The sequence below is a fragment of the Nilaparvata lugens genome, chromosome 9 (assembly GCF_014356525.2).
Source record: "Nilaparvata lugens isolate BPH chromosome 9, ASM1435652v1, whole genome shotgun sequence".
NCBI classification, from domain to species: Eukaryota; Metazoa; Arthropoda; class Insecta; order Hemiptera; family Delphacidae; genus Nilaparvata; species Nilaparvata lugens.
In genome coordinates, this window is record NC_052512.1 from 12,688,496 (window position 1) to 12,702,322 (window position 13,827).

At 36.6% G+C, this 13,827-nt stretch overlaps 1 protein-coding gene across 1 annotated transcript; it reads left to right on the forward strand.

Moving 5' to 3' along the window:
* Positions 1 to 59: 59 nt before the first annotated feature.
* On the forward strand, positions 60 to 11,820 carry LOC120353039 (protein unc-13 homolog B-like). The gene is made up of 2 exons (XM_039435490.1): positions 60 to 377; positions 6,240 to 11,820. The coding sequence occupies exons 1-2, from the start codon at positions 129 to 131 to the stop codon at positions 6,405 to 6,407; spliced, it is 417 nt and encodes a 138-aa protein (XP_039291424.1). The 5' UTR covers positions 60 to 128; the 3' UTR covers positions 6,408 to 11,820.
* The last annotated feature ends 2,007 nt before the right edge of the window (positions 11,821 to 13,827 follow it).

Genomic DNA, 13,827 nt, shown 5'->3' on the forward strand with positions numbered 1-13,827 from the left:
GTGCATCAAGCCCATAGAAGGAACTCCTCCTCCTTTTCTTCCATAATAATCGCCTCTCCCTTATTAATTTCACTGTTCTGTGAATTACAGTGGTGGCAGCTAACGACCTGAAATGGATCACGACGGGTATGTTCCGGCCGTTCGTCGAGGTCAACCTGATCGGACCCCAACTTGCCGACAAAAAGCGCAAACAGTCGACCAAAACACGGTCGAACAACTGGTCGCCCAAGTTCAACGAGTCGTTCCACTTCATAATTGGCAACGAGGAACAGTTAGAGTGCTTCGAGCTGCACATCTGCATCAAGGACTACTGCTTCGCCAGGGATGACCGACTTGTCGGTGTCGCCGTTTTGCAGCTCAGGAACATCGTCGATCAGGTCGGTTCAATTCAATTTCCAACGCAATGAATCCAATATAGAAATTGTTCAAATAAGGTGGGTCGTCCACTAGAACCGTTTTGTCCGAACTAGCATCGGCCGAAAACTACCGAACGCGATCGAACGATCCCCCAACAAAGAAAAGAATAGATGCTCGTCCATTGTAACAGGTTCATACGGCCGTTTCCGGCCGATCAATTTTTCGATCCGAATTGAATGAGATTTTCCGGCTCTATCCGTCCGAACTAACTAGTCGAGCTGGGACAACAAATTGTTCCTGACCTAAAATTGTTTCACAGTTTGGTTCTAGAGCATGTTCCATTATGGGATATGCAAGACAAAAGATATCATCGTCGTGATGTTCAAAGGAATATGTGAACAAAGATTGATTAATAATGAATTTAGTGGATATTTGTTGAAGGTAAAATTATTGTAATAAATAACTATTTATTGGATATTTGTTTATTCAATTTTCAAAATCTCAATATAATCATTGTTCATGAAAGGTTTTGGTGGCTATGATAGTAGTTCAATAATTGGCAACTAGAATGACGTGAACGTTTCCAATGGACGAACATATTCGGCTGAATTAACGGCCGGCAGATTCGTTCGACCTAACGGCCGAAAGGATCGGTTGGATACGGTTCCAGTGTACGGTTACCCTAATGCTAAATGATGAATAATTATTACAGCATTCCGAGTTAATTATTACCAGATTCCGAGCTAGGGGAGCTGGGGACTTAGCTAAGTTCTAGACTTTAAACAGTTGGAGTCAGAAAATAGACTTTCTGAAACGGGGCGTTGTCGTAGTCCACGTTTAAATTAAATTTCTAAAAACTAGAAAATTGAACAAAAAAATAAATTGAACTCAAAAGAAAATTGTGTAAAGTTTCAAATATTTTTAATTGCTTAGAAATGTTTCATTTCGCAAGGAAAAAAGTTCCCAATTATTATAAAAATGGGAAAATAGAGATTATCATAATAACTGCGACCACGCCCCGTTTCGGAAAGCCAATTTTCTGACTCCAGCTTTTTAGAACTCAGCTGGATCCTGAGCTCGGAACCGGCCCTAAATTATGATTTTTAGTTTAATTGACCGAGCTCATGATGAGCTGGGACCACCAATCACTTATCCAGAAATTGAGAAAGCCTTACATGAGCTGAAATCAAGGAATCAAGGAAAGCATATGGCTCAGATAATATACCGGCAGAACTATTACAAGCACTGGATGAAGATATTAGGTACTTGTTATTTGTCCTCATAAATTCAATCTATACCACTGGAGAAATCCCAGATGATTTTAAAGAGAGTCTGATGGTGCTCTTACCAAAGAAGAACAAGGCAATAAGATGCGAAGAATATAGAACATTAAGTATTCTAGCACATGCCTCGAAGTTACTTACGAATATCATATTGAGGAGAATTGAGGGGAAAATTGATGCAAATCTCGCGGATGATCAATTCGGCTTCAGAAAGAACAAGGGCACAAGAGAAGCAATATTGTGTATCAGAAATATTGTGGAGAAAAGCTTTCAGGTGAACAAGCAGGTATACATTGCTTTTGTAGATCTGCTTAAGGCATTTGATAGGGTGAATTGGAATGTACTTATGAAAGTATTAAAGGGCATCAAAATAGATTATAGAGATAGAAGGATCATTCGAGAGTTGTACAAGGATCAAACAGCATTATTAAGGATAGGTGAGCAGCAGAGAGAGGCTGCTATAAGGAGAGGAGTGCGACAGGGCTGTAGTTTGTCACCATTGTTATTCAACATTTATATAGAGCAAGCTATTAATGAATGCAAGGAGTGCTGTAGTGGCATCAAGGTAAATGGAGTTCGGATTCAGATGCTTCGTTTTGCAGACGATATAGCTATAATAGCGGATAATAAAATAAGTTTAGAAAGAGCTCTAACCACCTTGCATGAGATTCTACGAAATAAATATGATATGGAGATAAATAAGATAAAGACAGAAGTAATGGTCTGCTCGAAAGTCACAGAGAATGTGTCCATTAAATTAGATAATCACGCCCTGAAGCAAGTAAAAATGTTCAAATATCTTGGAAGCATTATATCAGAAGATGGGAAAGATAGACTGGATATAAAACGCCGAATCAGAGAACCTAAGGGTATGTTTATTAGTAAAAGGCAGCTTCTTTCCTCATATAGTCTAACCTTGGGAATAAGAGAGAGACTAATAAAGAGTTGCATTTGGAGTATAGCTCTTTATGGGTCTGAAACGTGGACTATTGGTAAGGCTGAGGAAAAGACTCTGAATGCTTTTGAAGTGTGGTGTTGGAGGCGTATGCTCAAAATAAAATGGACAGACAGAGTTACGAATGAGGAGGTATTCCAGAGGGCGGCAGAAAAAAGATCTCTTCTGAATTTTCTCAAGGCCAGACGACATTCTTGGATTGGACATATAATAAGACACGACGCATTTACGTCAAGTATTCTGGAAGGTACAGTTGATGGACAAAGGGGTCGTGGGAGACCCCGGCTACAGTACTTAAGACAAATGACGAAGGATCTGGGTGCTATGAGCTATGAACAATGGAAGAGAGTACCAATGGACAGATTTAGATATAAGGCTGCCAACCAATCAAACGATTGAGCTGGAAGAGAGAGAGAGACCGAGCGAAGTGAGGTCTAAGATTCAAGTCCACGGTTTTGCATTTCTCACTATTACTTTCCTTGCCATAGGTTACCATAGGTAAGGAAAGTATTGCTTTCCAAAAAAAATTAAGGTACCCCAATTTCTAAATTTCTATACGTTTCAAGGTCCCCTGAGTCCGAAAAAGTGGTTTTTGGGTATTGGTCGGTATGTGTGTGTGTGTGTGTGTGTGTGTGTGTGTGTGTGTGTGTGTGTGTGTGTGTGTGTGTGTGTGTGTGTGTGTGTGTGTGTGTGTGTGTGTGTGTGTGTATGAGTGTATGTGCGTCTGTGTACACAATATATCATCTCCCAATTAACGGAATGACTTGAAATTTGGAACTTAAGATCCTTCACCTATAAGGATCCGACACGAACAATTTCGACCAAATGCAATTCAAGATGGCGGCTAAAATGGCGAAAATATTGTCGAAAACAAGGTTTTTCGCGATTTTCTCGAAAAACGGCTCCAACGATTTTGATCAAATTTATACCTAAAATAGTCATTGATAAGCTCTATCAACTACCGCAAGTCCCATATCTGTAAAAATTCCAAGAGCTCCACCCCATCTTTGCAAAGTTTGATTTTAGTTTCCCAATTATCAGGCTTCAGATACAATTTGAACAGAAAATTTTAAGTGAGAAAGATTCAGCATGAAAATCTCTACAAGTAATGTTCAGTAACATTTTCACATAAATTTGAAAATAATCTCGAGATTCCAGAAAGTGTGATTATTCAATTACAAACTGTTGGCAACTGTTGATTCTATTGAATCATTCACTATGAAGAGATAGAAGACCTCGTGTGTCTCCAGCGTTATCGTCCTGTCACCAGCTGACTCAAATCTTTGAATAGTAGACTTGAGATGCGCGGGAACACTAGCGCCAGGTGATCAATTTTCATAACTGCAAGGAAAGTTGTGTGAGTGCGCCACACCACATTTTGTTTATATGTTTTTATGTTCATATATTATTTGTTCCGCATTTACGGCGAAACGCGGTTATTGACTTTCATGAAATTTTCAGGTATGTTCCTTTTTAAAATGCGCGTCGACGTATATACAAGGTTTTTGGAAATTTTGCATTTCAAGGATAATATAAAAGGAAAAGGAGCCTCCTCCATAAGCCAATATTAGAGTAAAAATCAGACTATAAAATTATTTATCATAAATCAGCTGTCGAGTGGATTATAAATTGCATGCAATAACGCATGCAATGTCTCAATGTAACTTTTGATGATAGTAGCATAGCTGTTAACATCAAATTATTACCATTATCGACACAACCCAAACAGTCATTAGTCGTTTATACTCTGATATCTCGCCGACACGACAGGACAGGACAGAATTTACTTTGATGGACTGTGTATTAGAGGAGACTGTGGTTTATTACTACGCGAGGTCTACTGTTCACAGAACTACTAGTAATAATTATTATTCATAAATTCATTAGCATTTGGACAAATGTAATTTCTAATTTATTTCCGTCTGTGGACTGGCTGGCCTCTATGGTTTCGTAGAAACCATAGAATGAGCGCTGCTATCCAAAGATTGTCAGTTTGGTTAAGTGTAAGCATTAGTGACTGGCAATTGGAAGGTATCGGGTTCGATTTCCGGCTGGATAATAATTTCTGGATAGTAGCTCTCATTGCATTTCCATCTATAGTGAGGTCCACATTATGATGGCAGTGGATAAAGATATGAGAACAACGTTGCCGATACTTTTTCTTGTCAATGCCTCCTATGCAGGGTAACTGATATCAGTTTAATGATGTAATATTAACAGTTCATTCTCGTTTAAAATGGACAATTATATTTTATCAAGCAAAAAAAAACATAATTTTTCAATAATTTCATAAAGAATTTTCATAACCAAGATAAAATATTCTGTTAATTACTTATATTTTTACATTGCTAAAGACCTCACATCCATTGTTAACGTGGACCTCACCCTATCTGCTAACCCAGTTGTCAATATTTGCAGTAGAAGAAGTCTTCGGGGTGATTGACAGCATTTAATTAGGATTTTCGTTCAATATTATTATTCATTAATTAGCATTTGAACATGTGCAATTTCTAATTTATTACTTTCCTTGCCCTATTACTATAGGTAAGGAAAGTATTGCTTTCCAAAAAAATTAAGGTACCCAAATTTCTAAATTTCTATACGTTTCAAGGTCCCCTGAGTCCAAAAAAGTGGTTTTTGGGTATTGGTCTGTATGTGTGTGTGTGTATGAGTGTATGTGCGTCTGTGTACACGATATCTCATCTCCCAATTAACGGAATGACTTGAAATTTGGAACTTAAGGTCCTTACACTAAAAGTATCCGACACGAACAATTTGAATCAAATGCAATTCAAGATGGCGGCCAAAATGGCGAAAATGTTGTCGAAAACAAGGTTTTTCGCGATTTTCTCGAAAACATCTCCAACGATTTCAATCAAATTAATACCTAAAATAGAAATTGATAAGCTCTATCAACTGTCACAAGTCCCATATCTGTAAAAATTTAAGGAGCTCCGCCCCATCTATGCAAAATTTGATTTCAAATTCCCAATTATCAGGCTTCAGATACAATTTAAACAAAAAAATTCGAGTGGAAAAGATTGAGCATGAAAATCTCTACAAGTAATGTCCAGTAACATTTTCACCTAAAATTGAAAATAAGCTCGAAATTCCAGAAAATTTGATTATCCAATTGCAAACTGTTGGTAACTTGTTGATTCTATTGAATGATTCACTATGAAGAGATAGCAGACCTCGTATGTCTCCAGCGTTATTGTCCTGTCACCAGCTGACTCAGATCTTTGTTTATAAGTAGACTTGAGATGCGCGACAACACTAGCGTCAGGTGATCAATTCTCATAACGGCAAGAAAAGTTGTGTGAGTGCGCCATACCAGATTTTTTATGTATAATGGCTGACCGCTATGGCTCCGTATAAAAGCCATCTGTATAATTTTAAGTATGAATACTCAAAACATTACTTCTACTTTGAATAGCAATATGTGAATGTTATCACGCTTAAAGTCTTCTGCAAATCTCTCCACTTTGTTAGTTGTTGTTGTTATTATTGCTGTTGTTTGTTATTGTTTTTGTTTTTGTTTGTTGTTGTTTATTGTTGTTTGTTGTTGTTTGTTGTTGTGTTGTTGTTGTTGTTGTTGTTGTTTGTTATTTGTTGCTCAACAATTTCAATGTGGCTGTTTGCAGGGTTCGTGTGCCACATGGCTGTCCCTAGGCAAGCGCATCCAAATGGACGAGACCGGTTGGACGATTCTGCGCATTCTGTCACAACGCACCAATGACGAGGTGGCCAAAGAATTTGTCAAACTGAAATCGGACATCAGACAAGAGAATCCCATCCCACCGGTCTCGTGAGATGAAACTCATTCACTGGTATACGGCTGAAAACAACTCAATGATTAACTAGTTTTTTTCGAATGGTATCATTTAACTATAGTGAGGTCCACGTTATAATGTCAGTGAATAAAGATAGAAGAACAGCGTTGCCTGTCCTCTGCCTTAATTAATTATATATTCATACATTATCAAAAACAGATTTGGCATCGTTGCGGAGCTGGAAAAAGATAGTACTACCTGCTTTGTCAAATGATAGACAAGGATAGCAACATCAAAGTTTATCAAATACTGTCATTATAACGTGGACCTCACTCTAGTTGTATGAAAATCTGGAAATGAAGTGGCTCAAACCAGTTTCAAGAAACTTGTATTTACAATTATTGTATCCTCTAACTAGTTCTATGAGAATTTGAAAATCAAGTGGATCAAATCAGTTTCAAGAGAAAATTTGTTTTTTAAATTGTCTTACTTAAGTTGCCTTATAAAGCCTAGTACAGTTCGGATGCTGTAGCTTTGTCTATTAGTGGAGGGCCACTAGACTATAATGCTACCCAAACAAAAACATGCAACATTTTTGAATATGTATCTTTCCATAAGAAGCATTATGCTCTTCTGTACCGTCGCAATAGCAACGTGTTGTATCCGAAAAGATACACATTTAAAGCTCAACAGTTGCTTGCTACTTGCTAGCCAACAGTAGACTGCCAACTGATCTGTTGCATCTGTACAGCATCGTATCAGATCTCAACATGAGGTATCTCTGTGTGTAGAGAGCTTCCTTCAAGGAATGTCTCTAGGGAGCTTCCTCTATTTAGGGATTCAGGTACTCTGGAGCGTATGTAATATTATGTTCTTGAAACAAGAGGAAAATTTCCCCGCGAATTTGCCTATAATGTCGTTTCAAAGTCACGGAGGCAGAGCTACGGACGCGTACTGTACACACTGGGAGATTTATGTTGCGCGATTTTGTTATTATTGGTGGTTGCATATTGAGTTTAGATTGTGTAGCCTACTTCAGTACCGTGGTAGGTTGACTTGTTTTGTTCCTTGAAAATAACTTTTTCCTCTACCTACTGTCTAAAGAGCCTACTTTACTCCCTGAAACATAATACTGAAGTGTCACTTTTTTCTCTCGGTAGAAAAAACAGAAAAACTCCCTAGAGCATAAAAGTAACTCCATTTGAATAGCATGAGAAGCATCTCTATTTCAAAATCTTGCATTTGAAATAGATTAGAAGGTCTAAGCTCAGATGAGGAAGCATATAGAGTAGTCATTAAACCAACTAAATTCAATACCTCAACCAGACATTTGATCAATATATGAAATATATATTTCATGCTAAAATTATCACAAACTTCATATCAGTATACTATAAAAATGTATAAATATTTTTTTATATTCCATGTTATTCAAAATACCAACCAACGAATATTCCTCATCAACTAATCAAATTTGAAACAGGATATTCATCATAGTGTTGTAGTCGAGTCGGCGGCCATTGTTGTTACAACTTTTTCCGACAGATAGCGCTGTCGGCGGTGAACTGTGTGATCACAAGACAGCTGTTTAATTTTCGAGTTATGTTGTAACACATTTTACTGGTCACGTAATTTTTAACAAATTATTTTATTTGCAGTTTTTATAAAAATGTTGTGTACATCAGGAGTAGAAAATGTTTTTTCTCCCTCAGGAAAATTGTTGCCCTCGGCTTCGCCGCGGGTCAAACTTTTCCCTCAGGGAGAAAAAAAATACTTTTCACTCTAGATAGCTTATACAAATAACTATTGATTACCTAACCCAGTGGAATGAGTTGAGGCTCAACCCCTATCCCAATCGAATACCAACTTTGCCAGATTGTGTTGAATTGAGACTTTCTCATTCATGCAAGGCAATGTCACTACACTGCTCTCAAAACTGCCAAGATTTCAGTAACCTTGTTTGTGCGTTCTTGGCTTGACAGCTTTCTTCAATCTTCAACCTCTCTCCTTCTGCTCTTTCTTCTTTCTCTCAATTATCAGTCCAACACATCACGCTATTTCCTCTTATCATCATTCCTTCATTCATCCATTTGAAAAAAAAACACAATTAGGGAGAACGAAACTCAGGATACCTTGTACTATTTCTCTCCCAAATTCACATAGCTTAATATTGACAAAATCCGAAATAAGGCTATCTCAGGTTTCACAAAATGTTCAGTCCAAAAATAGTCAAGCAGACCACTTTTTCGAATAAGGATTTTCCAAATACCAATATTATAATTGAAATACCATTCTGTTATCTTTAGAAAAGAAAATATTCACTTATTAGAGAAAATTTCGAGCCAGAACCGAAAAACGAACTTACTCCTAGAAACACAACTCAAATCATTCCATTTTCTCAATTCATATTCTTTCGGGTTGATTTTCAATTGTATATTATCTCTTATAGTTGAAGAATTTGAGAACATTCCAGTGTCCACGTCAGAGCTTTTCAGACTAGCTGTCAACAAAGTTATAATTTCCAGGATGATGCTAACATTCAGGCACCAGAAGAAGAATGATCTCTTATGGATTTATTCCATTGAGGTTTGGTTATGAAAGCATACATCTTCTGATTTTGTATTTAGTTATATAATTTCCACTTATGTACTCTATCTAATATCCTCTAATTTAGTTGGCTATAGCATTTAATATTGTGATGATGCAACTCTTCCCTACACACAGACTTCGGCAAATACATGGAATATTTAAGTTCTCAGTTATGTTTGAATAATCCCTGTGATTTTAAAATTGATTAATTCGAACTCTAGCCTTGCAAGATAGTGTGGAATCTCGACCTTCCCATGTGAGTCACTTTGAATATATTCAAATTATATATGGATATATTTATATTCATTTGCTGAATATATTCAATGTGACACTTTTACAGGGTTCCATTAAATCTAGTAATCCCCATAATATTTGGTTAGCTGGAAGTTCAAGTCTTCACTTATTCCATTTAGGCTATATGCTATATCCACATAGAATAGAATACACTTTATTGATCAAAAAATATACGTATAACATATACATGGATCTCGTCACGTCGGTCAGGTACAAAGGAAAGTGATAGACATTCACATAGATGTAGTAACTCATCTAAGTAGGCTACGGTACAATATAAAACAATGTCAGATAACATGAAGCAGCATAAGATAACATGAAAAAACTTGGCCATATCAAGACTACTTTACAATTAATTTATTATGTGGTAACAAATTCGCTGCTGAGGTATTCCTCTAATGTATAGAGCACCCTAGTTATTAGTAGCTCCTTCACTTTTTTCTTGAACATATCTTTTGGAAGTTTATTTTTTGGGCAGTTTATTGAACAGTACGAACTGTTGATATTTATGGATCTTGTGGGATTTGTGCAGTCTTATGGTGGGCTTTACCAAATCGAACTTTTTCCTGGTATCATGTTCATGAGATTCAGATTGTTTAATAAAGTATTTTTCATTTTCTTCCATGAAAACCACATTGCTGTAAATGTACATGTTAGCCAGGGTCGATTCGTTGAATTTCAATCCCCCTATGCATCGCATAGCCTTCTTCTGCCATAAAAACACTATGGACTATCAACCATTTGTTGATTTTTTGTGTTCTATTTTGTAGAGCCACCTCAAATACCTAACTTTGAGAACCCGCTTTTGGGAAGCCTTCTCAATTATTACACATGTATACTTCCAAAGAAGGTGACTGTTCAATAATCTGGTTGCGTTTTTCGAATTAATCTCTTTGCTCTTATTTTGTATAGTTTCATGAGGAGTGGAGTCAATGTATTGAGTCATTTGAACTGAGTCTGAACTGTCAAACTGGAACTGTGGGTGGAGAACTATTTGTATAATTTCATAACTCAGTGCATTTAAATTTAGATGAGTTTGAATCATTGCAAAGGAACTATTTTCATGAAGTGTCAACTAGTTTTGTCTAGTTCCATACGAGATTTGAAATCAATGCATTTTCTTGAAACGAGTTTGAATCAATTCAAAAAAGGAACTAGTTCTGTAAGCTATTTTGCTTCCATTGTGTAACCATATTTTGTATTAAACTAGTTCCACAACATCCATATGTGCTTATTCAATTGTGGTTTCCATAGCTGTATTAATTATCGTTATATGACAATATTTGAAGAGTGTGTAAATTGATTCTACTCTGTAATGTTCATGAATGGAGTGTGAAAATTTATAAATAAAAATCCATCTTTGTATAGCGGTCAATATCGTTTTTAGGCTATTTTTGTAAAAACACAATCTTTGACTTGAATGAATAGCTTAGAGAAGTAATATTATGGTATTCGGTAATATTAATCATGTAATATGACCCCCCCCCCCAATGTTGTATAGAAGCAATTATCAATATTGTTCAAATGTGCAAAACTAGTCTGATCAAGGAACAGCTTGCCTTAAGCTGATTGAAGAGTATTTCTTTGATGGAACTTAGCAGAACCTACTCTCTCTTGTATCATACTGCCAAGTTACATAAATCGGACTTTAGGATCTTGCTTGACAATTATTGCAATGTCTTTTCTAATTTTATGTGTTGAATCCAGGCTATTTTCGAGTGATTCGAGCATCAACCATCAGTCCAATGCCCGGTCTCTATGACACTTATTTAGTTCAAATGACCATTGAATCTATAGGTTGAATGATGAATTAAATCTGATAGATGTTCTTGCAGCTAAGTTATCTCTTGAAACTTGAACATGTCTCTATAAATACATTTCAATTGTATTGTATTGTAGTGTCCGTTGTCTGTTGCAAAAGTAAGGGATAAATCTTTCCCTACCAACATTGTGAATTGATTTCATCAATTTTTTCATGAAGTCATTATGAATAAGTACTGAGCGAAGTAGCATGCATATCGAGTTTAAGTTTTTGTATATTATTCAGTAACTATTAGATTGGATAGGAGTGCCCACCCTTAAATATTCCAAATTTTATTTTAGTAACAGCCCCCCGATTACAGTCGGTTTTTTAAACACTGTTAACCTTTTTTCGGACCATCCAAGAATTGTTTATGAACTGTGAAACCTACCAAGAATTTCAATGATGCTGTACGCGTCTTATCCACGTGGGTGGACTTTCTATTTGGACCTTGGTGGCGGGGAAGGCCAAGGATGAGGTGGAGAGACAGAGTGGAGGCTGATCTGCAGGAGAGGGGTTTGATTGATTGATTGATTGAGTACTTTATTTATGTAGATTACAATATATATCACAATATAATATAGGGTTTGGAGACACGGGGAGGAGATGGACATTATATTGTTGAGGGGACGGCTGGAAGAGGAAAATGCCGCCCCATATGATTGGGGGGAATCTGCAACTTGCGCCCAGCGGTCAGAATGTGTTTGGCCACTCACAGATTGAACGTAACAAAGTGAACGTCCGTGACGTCATCACGAGTGATGTCATTTTGCTCACGGTATTTAGATGAAAACGGTAGGGGTCATGAAATGTGTGCGCAGTGGCCAGCCAGCTAGATTGCGTCACCGCCACCAACCGAGGCTTTCAACACCTATTGGCAATTTACGAAACTTTTTTGTTAAAAACAGGTGATTGCATATAAAATGACGTCAGCGACACCGGAAATTCAGTACGAACATGCGCGTGACACCTACCGTCTTCTTCTATATACCGTGATTTTGCTCTCACTAGCAGCCGACATTACGTTCCCCGACTGAAGGAGCGAAATTCAAATTCACTACAGTATCCTAAGGGAGCTTCAAGCATAACACTACTGTATTATGACAGCATATTAGCCAAGTTAATGAGATACATATTTCCATCCTATAATTCCATTCTAATTGATGTTTCAAGATTGAGCTATAACCATGATTGTACGTTATCATTGGATAACAGTCATTATCATTATCATAAGATACAGTCATCTTGAATGAATAATCACTGTCAAATTGGTTCTAGCAAACACATCGTCTCAATCATTCATTCTAATGTTTTGACTTCTCATTTCTGAATTTTGTTTCAATGACAAAGACAATGATAGATAAAGATATATTTTTTGAATACTCAAAACCTTCAAACACTAATAACTTTGAACCTCCGTCACTCAGCGTAGCAAACATATCACTCATGGTGACAGACTGAAAGAGTCAATATGTGCTAATTATCGAAAAGTTGATGGGGTGGTATGGTTTTGACTAAGCGGGGGATTCCCGGTCGTCAACCTTTTCAACATACTGTCAGAGCTGGAAATTCGATGTATTAATGATTTCAAAATTAATCACAAGTCGAGATAAGTTAATGGAACACTTTTGGAGTCGAATAGGAAGGAATGGTCGTTATGAAGCAGATGGTTGTCGGAAAGTTTATATACCGTTATCACTTCCAGAGAGAAAGAGTGAGAGAGACAGACAAATAATTTGACTGGCAGTGATGACGTCACTACGTGAACAGTGTACTTGTGCAAGGGGGCCATGTATCACTCCCATTTGACCGCTGGGCGCAAGTTGTGTATGTCCATGATTGGGATAAGGCGTAGCAAAAGAAGAAATATGCGTCCTACCCCTTCCACTGTATGCACCCCCAGATTAGAGTATTTGCATTAAGTGTATCCGTATTATTGCATTTTTTTATTAATTGTCACAGTATGGAGGTTCTCAGATTTTTCTTGAACATATTCTAAAATATTGTATACAGTATATACAGTATTGGTAAGAATTATTAAAACATCTCTTACACAAGGATCTTTCAACGAATCATCTTACCCTGGTGAACTTACTCGAATCATTCAAAATACTTATTTTCTGTGTTTTTTTGGTCTCCTATCTCGTATTCACCATTTTGAATGAATTACCATTATTTATCAAATGGAAAAATCATACAAATACATTGATATTTGAATACAGCGTTCTAAAAGATAACCGCGCATCGAGATCTTGAACTGTAACGATGATATTCACATACGAAAATACTGATAACTCAAGTGAAAATTGAATGAATTCAGTGAATTGAATGAATGACAGGCTTTGCCTTTGTGGAGGGTTTTCATGAAGTGTATTAGAAATAATTTTATATTTTCTGTAACTACGATATAATAGCAGTTAGATTCAGTTATTATGATCAATTATTCAAGTTCAACTGTCAATTTTATTTATGATTATTTGGTTGCAGAAGATGTAGCGTTGTTGTATGATTTGGATCTTTGAACCCTGTTACCACGGATAATAAAAACCAATTTAATTTGATTTGGTTCATTAAAAATCTGAACTATCAAATTATGTTGAATATCAGTAGCTCTTCAACAACTTTAACAGTGAAGTTCGATATGTTTCCAATGTTGCACATATTCCAAATATAGGTTACTCATTTATTCTATTCTTGCTCTATTTATTAGTTTTCGGTTGGTAATATCTTCGTAACGGTGTGATATATCAATGGACTTTTGCCATTCATGACCAC